Here is a 25,483-nt window from a genome sequence, read left to right on the forward strand (position 1 = left end):
TATAGGGAGGTTTGTGGAAGCGATAAGGGAAACGTCAATCAGGCGGGATATTTTGAGTATTCTTTTGTTGAGATGACACTTGTAGTTGGGCAGGGGGTGATAAGTCTTCTGGGCGGGTGTAGGGGGTGGTAGGTTTCCGGACAGGGGGAGATAAGTCCCAGATAGATGCAACTGGCCTGGAGCATCAGGATGGAACTAAAGTTATGCTTTGTTTTCTCCGAAGTTAGATGATTCAGCAAGGGGCCTTTGAGACTGTTGTTCTCTTTTTTAGGCCCAGAAGACTCCTTCATTTTCCATATTCTACTCCATTAATCTGTTTTTTTTAATACTGTACCTCTACTTACACTGTTAATTACTGTAACCTTATAGTGTCTTGGGATGATAAGTCTTAATAACTGCCAGTATAAGTTTTCCAACTTTGGTCTTCCTTTTCATCATTATCTTGGATAGTCTTGGCCTTTTATTTACTATGCAAATGAAAAAACTAGATTGTAAAATTCTTAAGAATAAAGGCACCAAGATTTAGATTTAGATTGTTTTAGATTTACATATCAGCTTGTGGAGAATTACCAGATTATCAACATTGGGACGTAAAACCTAAGAACCCGGAATATTACTCAATTTATTTAATCTTATTAAATTTCTCTTAACAACATTTGGTGGTATTGCAGAGAAGAAGCCAATTCTGACTCCAAGTTGGAAACTGTTTCTTTGACTTGCTTTTCAGGGCTTTTGTAATTACAATCATACATAATGGCTTGCTTAAAAGGACTCTGCCCCTCTGCCTGACTGTTTAAAGTGCCTTTGTTCAGAACCCTGTCCACCTGTGGATGGCAGGAAGGAAGAAATTAACATATCCCCAGCCTGAGTCTCGCCATTCTAGGAGATGTTTGCAAGATAATGGCCTTTTTGCTTTGCTTCCTCACCTCTCCCTGTCTTTGATCTATTAAAGAACCTGGCATCCAGACCCCAAAAAAGATGGTTATTTTGGGGGGCTAGTCTACCATCTTCTGGTTTCCCTCGTAGTTCAGTTGGTAAAGAATCTGCTTGCAATGCAGTAGGAGACCCTGTTTGGATCCCTGGGTGGGGAAGATCCCTTGGAGGATGGAATGGCAACCCACTCCAGTATTCTTGCCTGGAGAATCCCACGGACACAGGAGCCTAGCAGGCTACAGTCCATGGGGTCGCAAGAGTCGGACAGGACTTAGCGACTAGACCACCACCACCAGCCTGCTGTCTTCCAGGTCAGCTGGCTTTCCAAATAAAGTCTTTTCCCTATGGGCTTCCCTGGTGGCTCAGATGGTAAAGAATCTGCCTGCAATGCAGGAGACCCTGTTTTGATCCCTGGGTGGGGAGGATCCCCTGGAGGATGGAATGGCAACCCCCTCCAGTATTCTTGCCTGGAGAATCCCACGGACAGAGGAACTGGGTGGCTTCAGACCATGGGGTCACAAAGAGTCGGATAGGACTGAACGACTAACACTACAACAACACCTCATCTCTAGGATTCATTGGCCTGTTGTGTGGTGAGCAGAGTGAGCTTGGACTTGGTAACAGTGGTTTTCTTGCATATCTTTTGTTAGATATAGTCTTTGGCATTTGATTCTTTTCATATTATTGTAAACGGTGCCTATTTGATGTTATGCCCGATGTCCGAATCCCCGAGCGGGAAGAGAGAGAAGGCTTCCAAGACAATGCAACTCGCAAAAAAGGGAAGTTTATTACTGTCTCGAGCCAGGGCCTTCTGCCACCAACATCACAATGGTGCAGGGTCAGAAAGCGCCGAGCTCAAGCTTGTTACACAAATTTATGAGATATGCAAAAGCGGTTAGTAACTGGCTTAAGCGGATTGGTTACATGTTTGCAAAGCAATTCTATCCGTACAGACTTTCGCGGGCTTTTCAGCTCTCCCTTTGTTCTTGTTGGGCGCATATTGATTGGCTGGCTCCAGGTTACTTGATGGGGGTAGGGAATCTTACCATTTCGGGGGAAGCTAAAACTTAGGTCCAGGCCGCCTGTCATGGTATTAACCCTGGCAGCCTCACATTCCCCCCTGTCTTCTTGTTCCTGTAGAGGAATCTTTCTCTTCATCCTGGGCTACCATCTGATATTGCTGCCTCAATACCATAATCTGAATGGTATTTAGACGTTCTCTAATAAATGACATTAGCCGGTTTAAAATACAAGGGCCAAATGTAAGTGTTAATAATAGCACTATAAGCGGGCCCAGGAGGGTGGAAACTAAGGTGGTCAGCCAGGGGGAGCGTTGAAACCAAGACTCAAACCATCCCTGTTGGGCCTCCCGTTCCCTCTTTCGTTGCGCCAGCCCTTCTCTTACTTTTGCCATAGATTCTCTTACCACTCCTGTATGGTCTGCATAGAAACAACATTCTTCTCCCAGAGCCGCGCAGACCCCACCCTGTTGGAGAAAAATCAAGTCTAATCTTCTCCTATTCTGCAAGACCACCTCAGACAAGGAAGTCAGAGACTTCTCTAAGTGGCTGATTGATTTTTCTATGCGAGTTATATCTTCATCTATGGCGGCTCGTAGGGAAGAAAACCCTTGGCCTTGCAGAGATAGTGAAGCTATTCCTGTCCCTGCTCCTGCTAGCCCAAGACTGAACAAGGCTGCCATGGTGATCGCACTGATTGGCTCTCTCTTTTGTCTTAGCAATTCTCGGTCCCAATGTGAGTACATAACCTCTTCAGAGTGGTATAAGATTTTTGGCATTACAGCAACCAGGACACAGAATTCTTGACTCTGGTTAAAAACCTTCACATTTAAACATGGGGTTAGCCCAGTATGTGAACAAATCCACCAGCCCCCAACCTCTGGCACAATCCAATTTTTGCCATATAAGCGTAGGTTACTAATAGTCTGGGCACAGAGGGAAGTTTTATCACGTGGCACTGTGCCCAAACAGAGTCCCTGTCCCCAAACTTCATTCATTGTGAGGCCAACCTTGCGTTCTTCTCATCGGCATGGGGGTGGGTCCTGGCCTGAAGATAAGTGGTAAGAGACATTGAGGCCTATGGCCTCATAGAAGGGGGGGTGAAGATTATAACAAAGCCAACAGGACTGGGTTGCATTAGGGTTGGTATGGTTTATGACCGTAAAGGCTGCATTCACTAAGGCCCATAGGGGGTCTTGAATTGCTGAGCTAATGGTAACAGCCAGAGGGCCAGGGGTTTCTGTCAGTTTGCCTCTGAGGCTCGGGGTAGAAGAGATGTTAAATGTTCCTGGCAAGCTTGGTCTGAAGGGGGTTGGCTTGGGGGTCGCCTTGTGCCCCTGTAATGCTTTGACCAGATTGGGACCTAAACTATGTACCTGCACCGGCTCAATAACCTGTTTAATGATTAAAAGCTCGCCTGGGTAGGGGCCGGGCCAATTTACGTGAAGCTGAAAACCCCAAGTCAGTCCTGAGGTCCAGCGGTTTTCTTTTTTCGCCCGTTCCTGGTTAAATCGTACTCGTACCTGAGGCCCCTGGTGTCTACGGTCCTTGAAGGTGAAGCTAACTAGATCTCTGTTTCCGACATCCCACCTCTGGGGTCCATCACAAGAGGTCACACAACTCCAGCTCCTGCAATAATAGCTTTTTATGCCACCACAGGTTTTTCAGTTATTTTTTACATAGCCCGGGCAAGCCCAAAACCCCAACCTATGGTTTTTTATCCCATCTCTATAGTACTTATCATAGAGACCATCCTGCTTTGCAAAGAGGCTTGAGAGGTCGAAGTTCAGGTCTGGCCACCAGGTGTTTGGAGGGTGGATTCCTGAGGTCTCATTGAGCAGCTCATGAGTTTGCCCGTCGTTGAGTTTCCATGTGATCTTAGCAGGTTGATGGGGGTTATGACTGGTCGCTCCTGGGTCGATGAGAGCTGCTATCAGCAGGAGAATTAGGAGGCCTCCCAGCGGACGAGTTTCAGTTTCAAAGGATTTGACGGGTGAGGACTCGCCTTTCATTCTGCTCGCGCTTTTTTCTGTTCTTCCGATGTAGCTTGCCACACGTGATTGCAGTGAACCCAGGGTCCAATCCCGTCGACCTTGACAGCGGTAGGAGTGGTAAGGAGAACAACATAAGGGCCTTTCCATCTAGGTTTTAATACTTTAGATTGGTGTCGTTTTACCCAAACCCAATCACCTGGGCCAATATTATGTGAGGGGAGGGCCCTCTTGTTTTGGCCCTCATGCATCTCTCGAATCAATTTTTAAACATGGTTATGCACCTTACTTAATGCTATCAGAGTTTGCTGGAATTGTCCTAAAGTAGGGGGTGGCAGACATTTTCCTTCGAAAATAGGATACACAGGAGGGGGTCTTTCATACAGAATCTCAAAAGGAGTAAGATTCAGCTTATAAGGGGTGTTACGTGCCCAAAAGAGTGCAAAGGGGAGGAGGGTCACCCAGTCCCCGCCAGTCTCTATTGCCAACTTTGTCAAAGTTTTTTTTAGGGTCCGATTCATTCTCTCAACCTGTCCTGAGCTCTGGGGATTATATTCGCAATGTAACTTTCATTTCGTCCCCAGAGCTTGGGCCAGCCCTTGTACAATCTGGCTCACAAAGGCAGGTCCATTATCAGAGCCCATAGTCACTGGCAGCCCATACCTAGGCACTATCTCCTCTAAGATCTTTTTAGCAACCACTATTGCTGTCTCTCCCTTAGTGGGGAAAGCTTCTACCCACCCCGAGAAGGTATCTACCAGTACCAACAGATAGCGGTACCCATACTTGCCTGGCCTTACCTCGGTGAAATCTATCTCCCAATGTTGCCCTGGCTTTTCCCCTCGGTACCTCGTTCCCGAGTGCTGCTTCTTTTCTGCCCTCATCAGCTGGCACGCTTCGCAGGCTTGAATTATCTCTCGTACAGTTGCATTTTGTCGAGGGAACCTCAGGCAGGCCATCTGGAGAAGTGTTAGGGTCTTTTTTTCTCCCAAGTGCGTAGTTGTGTGCAGGTGTTCACACAGGTGACGACCCAGGGTGGCAGGCAAGATCAGGTTGTTGTTTTGGTCTCGGTACCATCCATCTTGGTCATCTTTCTGGAGGGTGGTATCCTTGTTGATCCAGGCGAGATCAGGGAGGGAATATTCGGGAACTGGTGGCAAGGTCCCCATACCAGGGGGTGGAAGGCCCACGGCTAATATGGGGGCGGCATAGTCCCGGCTAGCCGCTTCTCGAGCGGCCGCATCAGCAGCACGATTGCCTCGCGCCTTAGGGTCTTCTCCCTTCTGGTGACCGGGGACATGTACTATAGCTACTGCCCGGGGTAGTTGGACAGCTTCCAAGAGCCTGCGAATCTCAGGCAGATTTTTGACCTCTTTTCCCTCAGCTGTCCGAAATCCCCTTTCTTGGTATATGGGACCTTGAATATGGGCAGTGCTGAAAGCATATCGGCTGTCAGTAAAAATGGTGACTCTCTTTCCTTTGGCTTGCTTCAGAGCCTGTATTAGGGCAATCAATTCTGCTTTTTGTGCAGAAGTGTTTGGGGGTAGTGTCTCAGCCCATATCGTCCGCCCTGAATCATCAACTATGGCGGCTCCCGCCTTCCTTTGCCCATCTTTTACATAACTGCTCCCATCGGTGAACCATACTAGCTCACTGTTGCTTAGGGGTACATCAGTTAAGTCTTTTCGTGCCGCCAGGGCCTCAGCCAGTATCTCACTGCAATCATGGAGAAGGCTGTCCTTCTCTGGGTTGGGTAGGAGCGTGGCCGGATTTAGGGAGCAAGGGGTCTGAAAACGCACCCGTGGGGCATCGAGCAGCAAGGCCTGGTAGTGTGTCAAGCGGGCATTGGAGATCCACTTACCCGGCGGCTGCTTTAAAACCCCTTCCACTGCGTGGGGGGTGTAAACCGAGAGTTGCTGTCCATACGTCAACTTGTCAGCGTCGTGGACGAGGAGGGCTGTAGCTGCAATGATGCGAAGGCAAGGGGGCCACCCAGCGGCCACCGGGTCTAATCGCTTCGAAAGGTATGCTATCGGCCGCTTCCATGGTCCCCATTGTTGAGTCAAGACCCCCTTTCCTATTCCTTGCTTTTCATCTACAAACAGCTGGAATGACTTATTTGGGTTAGGCAGGGCAAGGGCTGGGGCTTCTAGTAGGGCCCGTCTGAGTGTCTGGAAAGCCTGTTTTATTGGCTCAGTCCAAGTCCACTTTGGGGTCTCTTTACTTCCCTCATATAAGGGCCGGGCCTTCTCAGCAAACCCCATAATCCACAGTCTGCAATATCCAACAGTCTCCAGAAACTCTCTCACCTGGCGAGGGTTTTTGGGCTCTGGTATCTGCAATATTGTTTCTTTTATGGCCTGGGTTAGCCACCTTTGCCCCTGCCTGATCTTATACCCCAAATAGGTGACCTCTTGCCGGGCTATTTGTGCCTTTTTTGCGCTAGCGCGATACCCCAAGATGCCTAGGGTCTGTAATAGGTCCCCAGTGGCACGGCTGCAAGCTTCCTCTGTGGTTCCAGCCAACATAAGGTCATCTACATATTGTAGCAGAATGACCTCTGGGTGGCAAGCCCGATATTCGTAGAGGTCCTCACTCAGAGCCTCGTTAAACAAGGTAGGGGAGTTTTTGAACCCCTGTGGGAGGCGGGTCCAAGTTAATTGTACTACCGGTTGGCCTTCCCCCTCAGTCCACTCAAAGGCAAATATCTCCTGGCTCTGGACTGCCAGGGGTAGGCTGAAAAAGGCATCCTTCAAGTCCAGCACAGTGTACCAAGTGTACTCAGGCAGTAAACTGCTCAGGAGAGTATACGGGTTAGGGACAGTTGGGTGTATGTCACTCACCCGTTTGTTGACTTCTCGCAGGTCTTGGACAGGTCTGTAATCCGTCCCCCCTGGCTTCTTCACCGGCAGTAAGGGGGTGTTCCAAGGGGATTGGCATCGCCTGAGAATTCCGGCCTCCATGAGCCGTCGAATGTGGGGAGTGATCCCCCGCCGAGCTTCTTGGCTCATAGGGTACTGTCTCACCCTCACAGGAATTGCCTCGGCCTTTAGCTCGATGACGACCGGATGTCTCTATTTAGCTAGTCCCATTCCTGCTGTCTCTGCCCAGGCCAATGGATATTTATGGACCCACGGTTGTACATCTAGTGCTATGGTCTCTGAGGGCTTAGGCGCAAAAAGTCTGTATTCATCCCTTAAGGCTAGGGACAAGACATGTATCGGTTGTCCAAGTCCATCCGTGACTGACATTCCCCCGGGGTCAAAATGGATCTGAGCATTAACTTTAGTCAACAAGTCTCTTCCAAGTAGAGGGGCTGGGCATTCTGGTATCACCAAAAACGAATGGGACACCTGGTGGGTCCCCAGATTTACTTTCCGTTCTGTGGTCCAACAATATCTTTTTGTCCCCGTGGCTCCTTGCACTAAGCTGGCTTTCTTAGACATTGGTCCCAGTTTTTTATTTAAAATAGAGTGTTGGGCGCCAGTATCTACCATGAAGCCAACGGGTTTCCCCTCCACATGTATGGTTACCCAGGACTCGGGGAGGGGTGCCGAGTCTCGACTCCCCTAGTCACTGTCTTCCCCCGCATATAGAACTCGAGTTCCAGGGGGGATTTTTTCTCTCTGGGTCATTCCTCTCTTTGAGTCCCTCTTAGGGCACTCGTTTTTCCAGTGCTCCTGTTCTTTGCAGTAGGCGCACTGATCCTTCTTTAGGGCCTGCCTTTTTGGTTTTTCTTTTTCTCTCGTCCGGGGGTTTCGAGGTTCCCTCAATTCTGTTCCAGCCTTTATCCCCGCAAAAAGAATCTGGGCTAGCTCCTTCTGGTTCTTCCGGTTTTTTCTAGCCCTATGTTCCCTGTCTTCTTTCCTGATCTTCTCCGCTAATTCCCTTTCCTCCCGCCGAATTCGCTCTTCCCTTTCTTCTGGGGTCTCCCTATTATTAAATACCTTTTCAGCTGCTTTCAGTAAATCCTGTATTGTCTGTTCTCCCAATCCCTCTATCTTTTGTAATTTCCTCCTAATATCTGGGGCTGCCTGATTCACAAACGCTAACAGAACTGCAGCGCGTGACTCCTCAGCCTGGGGGTCCATAGGTGTATATTGCCTGAAAGCTTCCATCAGCCTCTCTAGGAAGGCTGCCGGGCTTTCAGTGGGCTCTTGCCTTACTAAATTTACCTTTGCCAGATTTGTCGGCTTTCTTGCTGCAGCCCGCAGGCCAGCCATTAGAGTCTGGCGGTATACTCGGAGACGCTCCCTACCTTCCACCCGCTCAAAATCCCAGTTAGGCCGCAACAGAGGAAACCCCTCGTCCACAAGATGAGGCTGGGCAGTTGGCCTCCCGTCCACCCCTGGTACCCGTTTCCGCGCCTCTGCCAGAATTCGCTCCCGTTCTTCCGTGGTGAAGAGCACCTGCAACAGCTGCTGACAATCATCCCAGGTGGGATTATGAGTGAACAAAATGGAATCTAAGAGGTCAATGAGGCCTTGGGGCTTCTCTGAGAAAGGAGGGTTTTGGGTCTTCCAATTGTACAGGTCACTCGTGGAAAAGGGCCAGTACTGATAGGTTCGCTCTCCGTCTGGGTTAGTTGGTCCCACTTGGACAGGGAGCGCCTGAACAGTGGATGAAGGTAACTCTGGGTCCCCAGGGTCTTGCTTACCCCTATCTCCCTTAGTTTTCCCCCGGGTCCCCAATGCCGGTCCCCCCTCATGGTTGGTTCCCGTTGGCCCTCTTAATCCTCTCGGTTCACCTGTGGGAGCTTCTCTCCTCGGAGGGGATTGCAAGGAGGGCACATATGGCGGAGGCCTTATCTCCATTTCTAGATCTATCAGGTTTGGACAAGAAGATTCCTGAAGGACTGGTTTTGGGTCCTCTTTCTTTTTGGTTTCCTCCGGGGGGGGTCTCCATTACCAGGACCTGTGAACTGAAGGAACTAGGAAGTTTGTAAACAAAAGGTTTTAACCATTTAGGCGGATTTTTCACTAGATCCTGCCAGACCATGACATAGGGGACCTGACTCGGATGGCCCCAGGGATCAGGAGCCATAATCTTTTCCTTCACAGCCTGTATGATGGACGGTTGAAAGGTGCCTTCCGGAGGCCATCCAACCTGAAAGGCGGGCCACTCTGCAGAACAAAAAGTTATTAATTTACTTTTCTTGACCAGCAAAGACAAGTCATGGGCCCTGGCCCTGACATCCGAAAAATGGTCAGTCATGAGAGAAAGTGGGGTAGATTCTCCTTGCCCCATGGTCAAAGAATTAACGGTAAGGAAGAGAGAGAAAGAGAATAAGTCAGAAGTGAGAGAGAACAATGCACCAGAAGAGAACGAGACTAGAGACAATGCCGGCACACATAAAAAACACGGAGAGCCAAAGACAAACACACGGACAAACAAACGTCGGCCGACGACACAGCGCTGGGTTTTTGGGCCCCCTGAATTTTCTTGCCTCCCGGTAGCAGATTCACCTTACCGAATGACGTCCGCTGTTCATCAGACTCGGGGTCGGGAGAGGAACTTTCCTTCCCGCGGAGTCTGCTGCCTCCCAGCGCGTCCGCTGGCCTTGGCCTTACGCCGGCTGGCTCCCCCTTTATAAAAAGCCTTCCCGCGGAGTCGGCTGCCTCCCAGCGCGTCCGCTGGCCTAGGCCTTACGCCGACTGGCTCCCCGTTTATAAAAAGCCTTCCCGCGGAGTCGGCTGCCTCCCTGCTTCCTGAGCACCGGTGTTATTATTTATCCTTCCCCTTTGTTCTGTAAGCGTTCTCTTCTCCCGGTCAAGGGATCCCGGACGAGCCCCCAAATGTTATGCCCGATGTCCGAATCCCCGAGCGGGAAGAGAGAGAAGGCTTCCAAGACAATGCAACTCGCAAAAAAGGGAAGTTTATTACTGTCTCGAGCCAGGGCCTTCTGCCACCAACATCACAATGGTGCAGGGTCAGAAAGCGCCGAGCTCAAGCTTGTTACACAAATTTATGAGATATGCAAAAGCGGTTAGTAACTGGCTTAAGCGGATTGGTTACATGTTTGCAAAGCAATTCTATCCGTACAGACTTTCGCGGGCTTTTCAGCTCTCCCTTTGTTCTTGTTGGGCGCATATTGATTGGCTGGCTCCAGGTTACTTGATGGGGGTAGGGAATCTTACCATTTCGGGGGAAGCTAAAACTTAGGTCCAGGCCGCCTGTCATGGTATTAACCCTGGCAGCCTCACATTTGAGAATTTAATTTTCTTCTTTTTGGTTCAATCTCTAGTCCAGAGCCTGAAGCCTCAGAGGGTAGGAATTCATTCTTCTTTTTTCTGTGGCAGAAAATAAGGGTGAAGGAGAGGGAGAAAGCAATTTACCCAGCAAGATAAAATCTAGAGCCATTTGGGAAATGGACTGAAAAGATGCAGTCTCACATAGGGCACTTGAAACATCTCCAGAGTGACCACTGTTTGCAAAGTTCCAGACTGGTGGCTGTCTGTGAGATTGTGACCTTGTCTTTTAACATGGAGCTGGTTTGTTCCAAGAGGACAAAGCAGCTTTTTTGAATGACTCTTAAGTGATGACCAACTCTGAAAATGTTCTGGATTTTTTTTTTTTGGCTTGATTTTCGCTTCTTTTGATTTTCTGCCAGAGTTCTACAAACTCCTCAATCAGATTCTGTATCTATCAGTGAGATCATTTCAGCTTCAGAGACAAATGCCTCTGCCACTCAGCGTAAACCAGGGCCTTTCTCCTCTTCGCGCCGATAACCTTTATGAAGCATGAGGCTTCACTCTTTCTTCTCTTCATCTCCTCCAGCCAGTTAATTACTTTTAAGCCAACAGATAAAAGAATGACAATGTTACATTAGTCTGTTTCTTTGGGTACAAATCTAACCCCATACTTCAGGGTTTACGTCATGTTCCTGAGTCAGATTGCCTGTACAAATGTTGCCCAAAAGGGAATAATCAAGATGGGCAATTCAGTTTCTTTAAAAGACTTGAGAAAAGACACTAGTTAGGCAGGGGTACAATATAGTTGCTCAAGTCGTTGAATAAGTTCTTGTTTTTGCTCATAAATGTAATAGATGTATTGATTTTTGCCTCCAAGCATCTAGTCACCCTTCTTCTTTTTGAGTTGTTATTATCTTTTTAAAAGTTTTTATTGGAAAAGAAGCACACCTATTCCTTTTCATATTATATATTTTATGGTTAACATCTTTGGTCTTCTTCAAGATATCACTGTTTTTGCCAAGGTCATAAAGATTTTCTTCTTTACTTTCTTGTAGAAGTTTTGTTGAAATGATTCCACCATTGTGGGATCTTAGTTTCCCGAACAAGGATTGAACCCACGTCCCCTGCGTTAGAACTGTTGAGTCTTAACCACTGTATCACCAGGGAAGTCCCTAATCACCTTCCTTCTTAAAATGGACTCTGTTTCTCTTCTAGGTAATCACTTCTTCACTGTTTGAATGGAGATGACTGAAGCTCTGGTCCCATAGGTAGGCATTTAGCTGCAGTGTGGCTGACCAGAGGTTTGCATTTTCTCTACCGTGACTGCTTCAGAAATGAGTGTATCCCTGGTAGCTCAGACAGTGAAGCATCTGCCTACAATGCGGGAGACCTGGGTTCGATCCCTGGGTCGGGAAGGTCCCCTGGAGAAGGAAATGGCAACCCACTCCAGTATTCTTGCCTGGGAAGTCCCATGGATGGAGGAGCCTGGTGGGCTACAGTCCATAGGGTCACAAAGAGTCAGACACGACTGAGCGACTTCACTTTCACTTTCACTGTCAGAGCTAATGTGTCATGAGGAGGTAATTCTGAGAGTGTTAGTACAGAAGCACACTCTCATTCGTGATGGTGTTGATATACAGAGATTTTGTTCTGGAAAAGATGGCAGCTATTAATACTATATCACCAAGTAGAGCCTGCAACTGAAGCCTGCATGTAGGCAAGCAAAACTGGGAGAGGACAAGATATCAGGCACTTGTGACTTTCTTTGAGCCTCTGAAGTTGAGACACCCTAGACTTTTAAGTTTTGTGAGCCAATGCATTTCCTTTTCTGCTTAAACCAGTTCAGCATTTACTTGTGAATTGTAGGTGCAACCAAAATGTTTCTAACTCATATAGTGGCAGTGGAAGAAAAGAAGAAGCTTAGCCATAGATTAGCTTAGCCTTTGTGTAGGATTCCTTTTTATTGACTTGATTCTTGCCCATATTATTCTGTTTTGTAAAGGCTAAATGTAGTACTACTAAAAATGTAGTATAGTGACTTTTAATTCAAATGTAATAACATTTCTAAAATTATCACCTCCTCCAACTTCCTCATTTTCCATTGCCATGGGGTGGGGGACAGAAGTTGCATATAGATCAGAGCTCTTGTGTCAGTATAAAAGGATGCCTTCATTGCATGAAGCCAGGTGACAAAATGAACTGAATTCTTGTTTCCACTTTCACGTTCAGTGTAACCAAATGTGACCTTGGACAGGTCCCTAAATCAGGGTGGGGCTCAGTTTCTTTGTCAAAACACTGGAACTGTCTCTAGGTTATTGTGAGACCCCAATGAGACTAATGTAGAAATATTACTAATAGGATTTATTCAATTTAGTGTATTATTATTACTTTATTTTCATAGAAGGAAGACTTAGGAATGATTTTGAATATGTCTGTGTTTCTAAGTCCTGGAGGAAAAATGCTTCATACTAAATTCTTGCAGTGTTTATGTATATTTCTAATGTAGATATTAGTATATTTTCTGAAAGGCAGACTTAATTCATCTGGCTTTGCTTCACTGGGTTTGTCAAACCAACCAGAATGAATTTACATATAGACATTTAGGCAGCTTTTTCATCAAATTAATGGCCTATTTGAGGAAAAAAAAAAAAAAAGAAAGAACTAATGATAGTTTTTAGTGAGCTCCACTGGATACTTACCTAGCATTCATTCTCTCCAACTCATGTTGAATCCCATTTTTGTTTATATCTCTTTCCCTTCCCCTGCTCCAGGAGGAACCCTGATTTCTAAGGTAATTAGCACATGGCATTCCTGTGATAGTATTGGTTAGTCTAAGAGTGGAGGTCCCTGACTGGGAGAGCCTTTTCTTCCTCTCTGGCTGGATGTAGAAAGGGAGGTGTGTAGCTCCAATAGGCACTGGCCACCATGTTGCTATGAGGAGGGAAAGCAGACCTTTCTGGAAAATATGGCAACTATTAATACTAGTGGACATTGAGGAGAGCCGAGGGGTAGAGAGAACTTGGGGTTTTATGGCATCATTATGTTTCTGAGCTTCCAATTATAGGCTTTCTGGCATTTCCTTATTATTTGAGCCAGTTTGAGTTCACATTTTCTGTTACTTTCAGCCAAAGATATTTTCAGTGATGCCATGTATTTTTAGAATCTTTCTGGGAACCCTTGAGATGGAATTACAGCAAAGACTGTGTGTTGGGTTGCCATCTTCCCATATTTGCTAAGCTGGAGTCAGTCTTCTTTTCCTTCTTAGGAAGATCAGAACAAAGATGTTAGCAATCACTTGGATCCAGAATTGAGAAGGAATCCGTCTTTGACCTATAACTATGCCAATCTATCATTGCCACTTAAAACTTGTCAGCGAATTTTAGAAGGTGCTTATTTCATACGAGGACTACTAGTGGGCAGTCAGACTGGGAGCTCCAGGGACTTGGGTTGCCAGATTTACCAAATGTCCAAGTGGCACTAGTGATAAAGAAGCTGCCTGCCAGTGCAGGAGACTTTAGAGATGTGAGTTCAATCCTTGGGTCAGGAAGATCCTCTGGAGCAGGGCGTGGCAACTCACTCCAATATTCTTCCCTGGAGAATCCCATGGACAGAGGAGCTTGGCAGGGTATAGTCCATAGGTTTGCAAAGAGTCAGACACAGTTGAAGTGACTTAGCATGCAGCACCCAGCAAAACTTAAATTTCAGATAAATAATGCATATTTTTAAATGTAAGTATATTCCACACAGTATCTGGCACATACTCATACTAAAAAATTATTTGTTGCTTGTAAAAAATTCAGAACTCTGCAACATCAATGGCTAAAGCATTTTAAAATCTAAACATATAAGTGAGAAAATGAAATTATAGGCTAAAGGGAAAATCTTACTCTCCTCAAACTTGTCTCTAAATGTATACTGGCTAAATGCATATCAGTATTACCTAAATTTGAAATAGTCTTAAATAAGGTGATGACTAAGACACATTTATAAAATGAATCTTTAAGGCTTTTAGATACTGGGTGAAGGAGATATTTTTCACAGGGTCTCACATATCACACTACACATGTAACCTTTTTACTATAATTTTGAGTAAAATGGGCTCTGAGCTTAGAGCAATTATTCTTTCTTTCCAGACAAATGTGAGTCTCAGCTAAATTGCTTGATGTATATTGAAGGGCCAAGTCAGGGAATTCCAATCAGTCAACAAGTACAAAGGGAGTGAGTGGGATACAAAGGGGAAACAGAATCAGGAGTCAGGACACAGGATGTTGGACAGAAATAGTAGGGAATGTAGCAGGGATGATGCTGGGTGATTGCTGAAAATCCGGGCACAGCACCCAGATATCTAAGTCATCTTTTAGGTCATTCATATAGAACAAGATTTTTTTTTCTAGGTTGCCATTCAGGGTAGAGCATCAGAAAGAACATTATTATACTCAGAATTGCCAGTAATTGTGCCTAATCCTTTCTAAGATAACATCTTATGTACATCTCTTCCCATTTCAGAGTTTGCGCAGAGGCCCTACAAGGTGAGAAAAATGCAATTAGGTTCCAAGTAAAATGCTGTCGTAAAATGACGTGCTGGGCTGTTGATGAAGGGCATGCCAGTGAGAGCGCAAGGAGTTTTCCAGCACCGGTGACCGCCCGTCCACATCTAGCCCACACGGGAGGTCGGAGAGAGCAGTCAGGGCCGTGTCTTTCCTGCACCATGCTCGGGGAGGCTGGGTGTTGCTTCTCTTCACCTTAAGCCCAGGGAAAGGGGCTTCAAGGGGAACTCTTGGAAAGCTTGACGTGTGATCTCTGGAATTTACAAAGCGTAAGACTCCTATTGAGCAGAGATCAGAGGGGAACTTCTTTGAGTGATGCTGTGAGCTTGGCTGCATGGGGAGTGAGCTGCATGGGGTAAAGATGCCTGTTTCCCTGGCTTGAAATAAGGAGCCAGCCTGTGTCTGTGAGTGTGTGTGTGTGTGTGTGTGTGTACGCGCGTGCATGTGTGTGCTCCAAAGACTTCCTCTCAAAAGGACTTCTGGGAAAGACAAAAAGACAGTGCTGCAGGGAGTCCTTGTGTGGTGGGCAGGTGGAGAAGAGCTGTGCAGTTTCCCAGCTGGAGGATTTCTGAAAAACCTGTTAAACTGACCCATGGAAGAAACTGCTCCACATGCCAGGGGCCCCAATATCAAGTTACAGTGGTCCCTACGGGCTTCCCTTGTGGCTCAGCTGGTAAAGAATCCACCTGCAATGCGGGAGACCTGGGTTTGATCCCTGGATTGGGAAGATCCCCTGGAGAAGGGAAAGGCTACCCACTCCGGTATCCTGGCCTGGAGAATTCCATGCACTGTATAGTCTATGGGGTCGCAAAGAGTCAGACATGACTGAGCGACTTTCACTTTCACTATGCCTACTGGGCCCTTTTCTTCTTCACCTCTCTCCCTCTGAGCCAGTGCCCAGACAGCCAGAAACCATTTCTAGAAACACGTGGCGTGGGGAGGAGTCGGGGAGGGGGGCAGAGGCATGAAGGTGGCCAACCATGCCCCTGCCCTCACTGCAGGCTCTGAGTCTGAAGCTGGGGGCACCAAGAGGGGAGGCATTTTCCCTTGAGGGAATTTCATTGAGTTTTGGTGATTATATTGGATAAGCTGTTTTAATGACTGAAGTGAAATTGTTCTTCACCTGAGGAGACTGGGAAGCCCAGGGGTCAGCTTGACTACTGTCCCAGGCTGGGGGTAAGGGATTCAGAAAGAATTGAGCTGGACAGAGGAGAAAGACTCAAGTTGTTTTATGATCCCGTATCCCCCATTCAGTACGGTGATTACATTGGCAAATTTTATATTCCTCCTTATAACAATGCTCTGAAGGCGAGATATTTGCCAGAATTCTTAAAGAAGGGTTTAGGTCAACCTCTTTGCAGTCTGTGGGTCTCCATGGGATCTCCGAATCCTTTCTGCTTCTTCTCCATTGATGGGAAAATGTATAATAAGCATAATCCTATAATCCTATAAACCAGAGCTTGGAAAAGACAGTGTTTTTTATTTCTAAATTTGGCTGTTAAAGAAAAAATGTGTAATATTCCTTATAAAGAGTTGATCAACAAGGACATGTAAACTGTGTGGTCTGGGTTTGAAAAAAATAAAGCACAATCACCTACATTTTCTATATCATATCAGGTGGTAAGAATTGATATTCTCAATCATAACCACAGGATACTACAGGATCATGAATCTTAGACATAAATTCTTTTCAAAAGTCTCTCATTCCCATTACTGGAGTAGTCCAGATCACCATGATCTTGAATTTGAATTCTCTGGTAGCCTCGTAATTGGTTCTCTTTCTTCCAATTTTGTCTTCCTCTAATCCTTTTTTGATACAATAGCCAGAGTGAAGGAAGTTACATGCTTACTCTTGTGGAGTTGTATTAACTAAGGAACTGCTTATTACAGAGTCGTACTCATTGTTGATGCTCAAGAGATGCTCATTCTATTGCTGCAGTCACATCTACTACCACCTATTTGTCCTGTAATGACAACGGCATCACCAAACCTGCTGTCATCACCATCGCCACCATCACCATCACCACCACCGCTGTCATCCATTGTCATCATTATCATCATCATTTCCTTCCACATCTTGAGTCTTGTTAGGATCAAATATAAGGGCTTTCAGAGTCCATTATCATCTTACCCCTGCTTATTTTTCAGGACTCATCTCTTACCACTTGTCTCCTTGCATGTTACCCTCCAAACAAATTAAACTCCGTCCTTCAGAAATTTCCCATTCTCTTTCAGTTTCATATTTTGGCACATGCTATTCCTTCTACATTGAGCATTCTTATTCTTCACAGATTCAATTGCCCTTTAATGGATGTTTAATGAATGAATGAATGAGCAATCCCCAATAGTATACAATAAGGATGACTCTGTGTTATGATGTTGGTGTGGTATTACAGGATTCAATATAGAGAATATAGTCTTACTCATCTTTATTTATTATTTATTTTTGACTGCTGAGTCTTTGCAGTGCGCAGGCTTCTCATTGTGGAGCACAGGCTGTAGGCATGCGGGCTTCAGTAGTTGCAGCTCGAGGATTCTAGAACACAGGCTCAGTAGTTGTGGCTCACGGATTTTGTTGCTTCACAGCATGTGGAATCTTCTGGGACCAGGGATCGAACTCGTGTCCCCTGCATTGGCTGGCAGACTCTCAACCACTGTATCACCAGGGAAGTCTAGTCTTACTCATCTTTATACCCCCAGATTTCAGTGCCATTTTATTTCCCGTAGCTAAGTTTTCCCACAGCTCTCATAAAGAAGTGGGACAGGATAATCTCTAAGGAAAACATGCAGCTTCAGAGGGCCTGTGTCAGTTTGAGGTCAGGCATTTTGGTTGAAACTGTCATATTATTTTCTGGACATATTGACAGTGCATTCTAATGGCAATTCTTATTGTTGATATTATAAAACAACACCATTACTTAGCCTTTATATTTTTTATGGTTGTTTCCACAGCACTGAAAACATTGCTTAGCATACAGTAGGTGCCTAATAAATATTCACTGATTGCAGGGATGAGCTACTCAGTATTGAGAATCTTTAGTGTTATCCTGTGTTGGGGCTTTACATATATCATCTCATTTAATCCTCACAAAAACTCTAAAAGGCAGGCATGTTCCTACCCACTTTAGGGATCATGAAACTGGGACTAATTGGGGCTCAGGTAGCAGCCCAAGTGTTCACAGCTAACAGCTGGCAGAGCCAGGATTCAACTCAATTTGGACCCTTTCTGAAGTGTGTGGTCTTTCTGCAGCGTCAGGCTGCCTAATTATTCACTCCCTGATAATCTTTAAAGTTGGGCCAGCTTCCTCACGGTATTTCAAATGTGGTGTATTTTTGTGTGAGAGATGATAGTAGGGAGAAGCACTGGGGAGAAGGGTGTAGGAAGTAATAACCATCATCATGGTAGAGGTTCTATTGGAATGTAAAGAGATTTACTTAAAAAAAAAGATGAACCCTAAATAAAGATAATGAAGATTTAATCTAGCTGAATAACTATGAAATCTCTTTAATGCTATGCTGTTAATAGGGATAACTCAGATTCTCCCAGAATAAATGAATCCCACATATTTCTTCTGCCTATACAAAGAGGTCAAGCAGGCAATTGTTGACGTTCCTTACGAGCAAGCTTATAGCACGGCTACCACCACCTTTCCATCTCCTCTCCTGTTATTGGCCAGTCTGATCAGAACCTGAGCACTCGGGATTTCCTCTTATTCCTTTCCATTTTATGATACTGTTTTTATCCTGTAGTTTATGGCTCCCCTTGTACCTGCCAAGTAAACTGGCAGAATTCAGCTGCTCCTCCACTCTGATGAATCTGAAGCCTTTTGAATTTTGCTGCAAGCTCTCTAATGATTTGTTCACAATGGAATGCTTTAAAAAAAAAGAATTTAAAAAGTTTTACTTTTTAAAAATGTGGTAACTGGAAATATTTAAATTATACATACAGCTCACATTGCATTTCTTCTTAAAAAATTTATTGGAGTATAGTTGCTTTATAATGTTGTGTTAGTTTCTCTTGTATAATAAAGGGAATCAGCTGTATATATAAATACATCCCTTCCCTCTTGGACCTCCCTCCCTCCCCATCCCCCGATCTCACCCCCCCTAGATCACTACAGAGCCTGGAGCTGGGTTCCCCGTGCTGTACTGAGGTTCCCACCACTCATCTATCTTACCCGTGGTGCTGAGTATGTGTGTGTGTTAGTTACTGAGTCTGTCTGACTCTTTGTGACCTATGGACTGTAGCCCGTCCGGCTCCTCTGTGTATGGAATTCTCCAGGCAAGAATACTGGAGTGGGTTGCCATGCCCTCCTCCAGGCGAATCTTCCCAACCCAGGGATTGAACCCGGGTCTCTCACATTACAGACAGATTCTTTACTGCCTGAGCCACAAGGGAGGTCCTGGTAGTGTATATACGTCAATTCAAATCTCCCGATTCATCACCGCCTTTTCCCTACCAGTGTCCACACATCTCTCCTCTACGTGGGTGTCTCCATCCCTGCCCTGCCGATAGGTTCATCTGTACCGGTTTTCTAGAGTCCACGTATTTGTGGAATTCCACATATTCCATATATTTTCTAGATTCCATGATATTTGTTTTTCTCTTTCTGACTTTACTCTGTACAGCAGACTCTGGGTCCATCAACATCTCTACAAATGACCCAACTTCATTCTTTTATGTGGCAGAGTAATATCCCACTACTCCCATGTGCTGCGTCTTCTTTATCCATTCATCTGTTGATGGGCATATAGGTTGTTTCATCACGTTGGATTTCTCCTGTTCGTCACTGACCTGGACCCTGGGTCAGCAGCATCTCTTGGACCTACCAAGAGATGCAATAGCCCATGCACTGTTTCTCAAAGGTGCAAAACCCCCTGTATCTCTGCTTCTGTGCCTTTGCTTATGTTGTTGCCCTTCACTGCCCAGATTGCCCCTCTTACTCACATGCTGAAATCCTGTCCCTTTTTAAGGCCTAACTCAAATAGGATATTTGGAAACATTTGTAATGCCTCCCCTCAGACTTTCCATGGCAACTCAGGAGAGTTCCTGTTTGGAACATCTAATTCAGGGCTGACCAAGCCCTGGTACTCCCGCTACCACTGCCATCTTTGTTCCCGGCAGGCATGGCTAAGCTCTCAATGTGCTATCCTGCTGAACCTGATCTGTTTATGAGAATCCTCAGGACAGCTCTCTAGGCAGCAACCCCCAAAGAGTCAGAGGAGAGGCGTGGCTTGAAATGTCAAAGTGCATTCAGAGGCCGGTCACCCCAGAGGTCTAACATGAACCCTGTCAAGATTTCCTGTTCAAGTAGAGTTCTCAGGGAAAGATCCAACATCATTGCTCTCAAGAGAGAATCACCGTGGGGCATCGTATGCTTGCACAGTATCTTTTTCTTTCTTCTGATATCCTAAGTAATTGTTTTATGGTAGCTTTGCCATTCTCTGCATCTTTTCTTAAGTGTTTCTGCAAGCCTGCTGATAAATATAAAATTTTGGCAAACTGACTCCTTCAAAGAAGATTGTTTGCTAAGGACCCTGGCCAAGGACACTGTGGGGATGTTGTAAATAATTGAATACTTCATGATGAGATGAGACTCGTGGATAGTACAAACATAGGCAATCTCTGCTGTTCCCTTGTCATGAAGGTTGTCTAGGTGATGGGAAGGGTTAGAGTTGGGAGAAGTCTGGAGGAGAGAAGAGTTTTATGGAAGTTCCTTTTCACAGTAGGTTTGGGCATTATTTATCTCTTCCTGTGGAGCAAGTGTGATGTGGTTAACATAATTTCCCACCTTTTCTGAGCTCACCATTCACTGTCACCCTCTGGGGCTTTAAGGTGTTACAGTTCCTGAGTGCTGGTATAGGCAACAGAAACCTATTTATGACTCTTTTATAATTCTTATTCATCCTACAGTATAGGAAACACATGAAGGCAAAATGTATATGTATGCAATTACAGTGTGTTATTGTGTGTGTGATTTTAGTTGAGTGACACAAAAGCAAAGATATACCAGGTACTTTGGCTGAACACCACTGCCAAGACCCTCAATGCAGATAACAACATATAATTTGATTTCAGGGAATTTGAAATCAGTTGGTACAGTGGGACAAGTCCAAGACTTTTTTTAATTACTAAAGAATTAAATAACAATGAGATATCAAGAGAACAGATACACTAGCAAACAGTTGTGTGGCCAAACACATTTTGCAGATACTGAGTTCAATGGTTCATCAGAGAGAAAGATCCCTGTGGGGAGGTTTTAATAATGAGTATCTCCTTCTTCAGGTTTCCATGCCAGAGGGACCCCTCATAAGTGAAGCAGCATTGTAGTAACAAATTGGAGCCCTTGGCCAACATCTACATCAGAATTACTAAATTCCCAGTGTGCTGAATACTTTAAAACCCAGTGAGAGAGAGTTGGCTCTCGATTTACAGGGTTGATGGAGACTAATGGGAAGAGAGAACAGTCTCTTTTGATCAGGGAAGTTATTTTTTTTTTTTTTTTTTTGGCAGATGGAGAAGAGGAGAAGCCAGGCTAACTCCAGGGACTAGATACAAGACTGCTCCTCCTCCTGCTTTTTGACTTTACTCTGGCTTCTTCAGAGGAAAGGCCTTTTCCCCTGCTTACATTGTCAACAATTCTAGCCAAAAGAAGATCTTCCATTCATATTGGATCTGTGATAATGCAGAACAGAGGAGTTCCCTCAGTGTAGTAAGATCTGTGATGCCAGAGAAGGGAGGAAGCTGATCTCTTTGGAGATATTAAGTGCCCTCCTATGAAATGTTTCTTCTGCTATTGTAACCGAACTGACAAAGGACAGTGCCAGGACATGCATAAGAAAACTCAGTAATTAATCTTTGGAGACACCTATGCAATGGATCCAATTCAAGATAAGGTATTTCTTGGCATTTTAACACTGCTTAAAATTGGTATAAAATTGGCATCAGAAAATGACCTCTTGATGGTAAGGAAGGTGCATAATGTTAGCATGAGCTGGTCTTCTTTTGTGCATTTGCCTTGGTCTGTTTTGTTTCGCTTCTTTTTTCTTTAGTTTAATTCATGTTAGTTTTTTTCAGCACTGAACCTGAGCTGAAAGGTGACTGAACATGGAAGTTATGAACATTCCCAACAGTAGGTATGGACGTCCAGATACCCAGCCAAGGTTTTTCTAAACATAAAGTTAGTCGCTGTCATGTCCAACTCTTTGGGATCACATGGGTTGTAGCCTGCCAGGCTCCTCTGTCCATGGAATTCTTCAGGCAAGAATACTGGAGTGGGTTGCCATACCCTTCTCCAGGGTATCTTCATCACCCAGGGATTGAACCTGAGTCTCCTACTTTGCAGGCAGATTCTTTACCATCTGAGTCACCTGGGAAGCAGAGTTGTTCTAGGTTTCCAAATCATAGAGAAACCATGAAATTCTGTGTGGGCTCTTGGAGAAAGACTTGACTGTGAGTTCAGGCTTTTGTTTGTACAAACCACTGAGTTTCTCTGCACTGCAGAATTGGCCTCCATAAAATAGTGATAGCCATCATTTGCTGCTGCTACTGCTAAGTCGCTTCAGTCGTGTCCAACTCTGTGTGACCCCATAGATGGCAGCCCACCAGGCTCCCCCGTCCCTGGGATTCTCCAGGCAAGAACACTGGAGTGGGTTGCCATTTCCTTCTCCAATGTGTGAAAGTGAAAATTGAAAGTGAAGTCGCTCAGTCGTGTCCGACTCTTTTGCGACCCCATGGACTGTAGCCTACCAAACTCCTCCGTCCATGGGATTCTCCAATCAAGAGTACTGGAGTGGGTTGCCATTTCCTTCTCCAATAGCCATTATTTAGAGAGCATTTATTAAGTGCTAAGCACAGCATTCTAAGCATTTTATACACATTACCTTGATCCATCTCCAAAATAACCCCACGAGCTGGGTTCAGTCATCACTGTTTTAGAGACAAGGAGCTGAGACTTAGCAAGACTCAGTGTTTACTCAAGGAGGTGAGGAACAGAGCCAGGGGATCTGACTTCAAATCCAAACCTTCCTCTGCTGTGTTATTCTGTTTCTACTAGAGAACTTCTTAGCTCCCTTTCCACAATAAAAAATGAATGTGAACGTGTTAGTTACTCAGTCGTGTCTGACTCTTTGCAACCCCATGGACTGCGGCCCACCAGGCGCCTCTGTCCATGGGATTATCCAGGCAAGAAGACTGGAGTGGGCTGCCACTCCCATCTGTGGGGGATCTTCCTGTCTCTGGATCGAATCCTGGTCTCCTGCGTGCCAGAAGATTCTTTACCTTTTGAGACATAAGAGAAGATTTTTCCCCAATAAATGCCAGTGATTCTGTGGGCATTTGTTCCGCTAATTAGTGACAGGAAGTTCACTTCAGAGCCATGAGTTCTGAGGGAGAGTCTTGTCTAATTTGGTCTCACCTTTTATTTTCCTTTGAGTTCTTCTAACGGATGTGGCGTAAGAAGACACATAGTCCCACTAATAGAAATATTTATGTATGTTTCAAAGTTTAAAAAAACCAGAGTTTGTGGGCACAGGATTTTCCATTTAATCTTTATCGCAGACTATTAAGGTAGGAAATGAACAGAGTTAATGTTGTTGTCCTCATTTTTTCAGGGCCTTAGAGAGTGAAGACATTCAGCTCATGTTACTCATCTAGTAAGCTCTGGAGCCAGGACTGGAATTCTGATTGTCCTAAAATACCCTATTGTGCCAGGAAAACCCACTTTGTCTTCATTAGTAAGTGTAAGTGTTAGTTGCTCAGTCATGTCCTACTCTTTGTGACCCCATGGACTGTAGCCTGCAGGCTCCTCTGTCCTTGGGATTCTCCAGGCAGGATTACTGGAGTGGTTTGCCATTTTCTTCTCCAGGGATTGAACCCAGGTCTCCTGCATTGTAGGCAGATTCCTCACTGGTTCTGTCCTAGAGCCCAGGAAAGAGCTTGGACAAAGCTGCTGCAATGATTTCTTAGTGAAGACCAGAAAATCCTTCTTCTTCAGGTTCTCAAATGCGTCTGAGGGCCTCTGTGTGTACTTCTAGGACAGAATTCTGTGAATTTTAACGAGTATTTGTCAGGTGGATCGGCCCCGCATGAGAGGTGTACAGCGCTGGGAAAGTGAAGTAGAAAGAGCTATGTGACAAAGGGGTTCTGACACTGTCTCTCCAAGGCAGGTGCCCATTCCACAGGGTTCCTCGTTGGGGAACGCAGGCTGTCTGGCTGTGCAGCTTCTGTGTGCTGAGGTCTGGACACAGTTCAGTCGCCTGTCCTCAGTCACACGGAGAATCAAGGTTCTCAACGCCAGGGCAGCTGCTCCCTGGACACTGTTCTTACTGATGGGTTTCCTGACCACCAGGCAGCCTCATTGGATTTCTCTGGTGGCTCAAACTGGAAAGAATCTGCCTGCAATACAGGAGACCTGGGTTCCATCCCTGGGTCAGGAGAACACCCTGGAGAAGGAAAGGGCAACCCACTCCAGGATTGCTGCTTGGTGAATTCCACGGACAGAGGAGCCTGGTGGACTACAGCCCATGTGGTCAGAAAGAGTGGGACGTGACTGCGCCTCCCTCAGGCGGCCTCATTACCTTTCGGGGGCACACTTCGAGCTTTCCACCTGCCGTGGTGGCTGGAGGCCACCCGCGCCTTTCTACTAGACTCTAGCTCTGTGAGCTTCGAAGGTCGACACTTGCTCTGCCTGGATCTTCTCCAAGTGCTCCAGGGCCTGCTGGTGTTCATTCTGGACCTCTCGTCCCCTGGCAAGCATTCGCTTCATCCATCCAAAAAATCCGGGACAGCAGAGCACCCTGAGGGTTTGCTCTAACAGGGTCTGTGCTGGTCTTTGCCGGCTTTGTGCTGTCGTTTGGCCATGCCCGTTAGTAAGGACGGTCCAAACCCAAATCTGATCATGCCCGAGAGATGAAGATGAATCTCTCCCATATAATTTTTCACCTTTGCCCCCACCCCACATGTCCTGGAGGCTTTGGAGTCAGAGGGTTTGTTCATTCTTGGCTGGAACCAGGAGGGTCCTGGTACAGATGCAGCTGGTGAGTCTAACTTGGCCTTGAGCTCCGACAGCCCAGATCCCTACCATTATTCTTCTCTGCTCTGGACTTGGGGGGTGCAGCTCTTTGTGGGCTAAATTCAGGCCAGCGGCAGGGACCAGGTGACATTTCCTTTTCAGGCTGGAAAAACCTTGTCTTAACTGACAAAGTACCTGTGTTTACCAAAGCCTTAGGCTTGAAAATGGATGCAAATTTACTCTTAACAACCTCGAAGGCAAGGACAGTCTCTCGCATCCAGAAAGTTTCCCTGATGCCAGCACTCCTGGCCATATCTCTCTGTAAATACAGTCATTAGTTGGCATCTTAAAAAATGGTGATGACTACTAATAAAAGTCCCTTACTCTCTGGATTTGATACTTTCCAAATGACTAGCATATACTATCGTATTCAATTCTCAAATGTGTTAAAAATATTTACAGCTGCTAAATATTCTGGTCTTACCCTCAAAGCCCAAAACACTTTCACACATATAGCCTGTGTCTCAAAATTCCCAAATTTTCATCATTCTCTTTTTGCCGTTTTCATTTTCCTCTTATCTATGGGTTCTCAGCCCTTGGGTTGGCTGTTTATGAATTACACAGGATCTACTACCTCAAATGATTTAAGTATCTTAACAGTTTAAATGCATGTGAAGCAAGGGAAAAATAAATGCAGAGATGTCCCAAACTCCATAAACCAGTTGAAATGAATTTGATCAAACTACAGTACCTTAGGGGCTTCCCAGGTGGTGCTAGTGGTAAAGAACT

At 45.7% G+C, this 25,483-nt stretch overlaps 1 protein-coding gene across 1 annotated transcript; it reads right to left on the bottom strand.

Annotated features, from left to right (window-relative positions):
* Nucleotides 1–4,512: 4,512 nt before the first annotated feature.
* On the bottom strand, nt 4,513–24,411 carry LOC133061581 (uncharacterized). The gene is given in 3 exon segments (XM_061149586.1): nt 4,513–8,765; nt 9,336–9,581; nt 24,261–24,411. Coding segments are annotated over 3 exon segments (4,650 nt in total).
* Between the last annotated feature and the right edge of the window lie 1,072 nt (nt 24,412–25,483).

Source organism: Dama dama, chromosome 1, assembly GCF_033118175.1.
Source record: "Dama dama isolate Ldn47 chromosome 1, ASM3311817v1, whole genome shotgun sequence".
Classification (NCBI taxonomy): domain Eukaryota; kingdom Metazoa; phylum Chordata; class Mammalia; order Artiodactyla; family Cervidae; genus Dama; species Dama dama.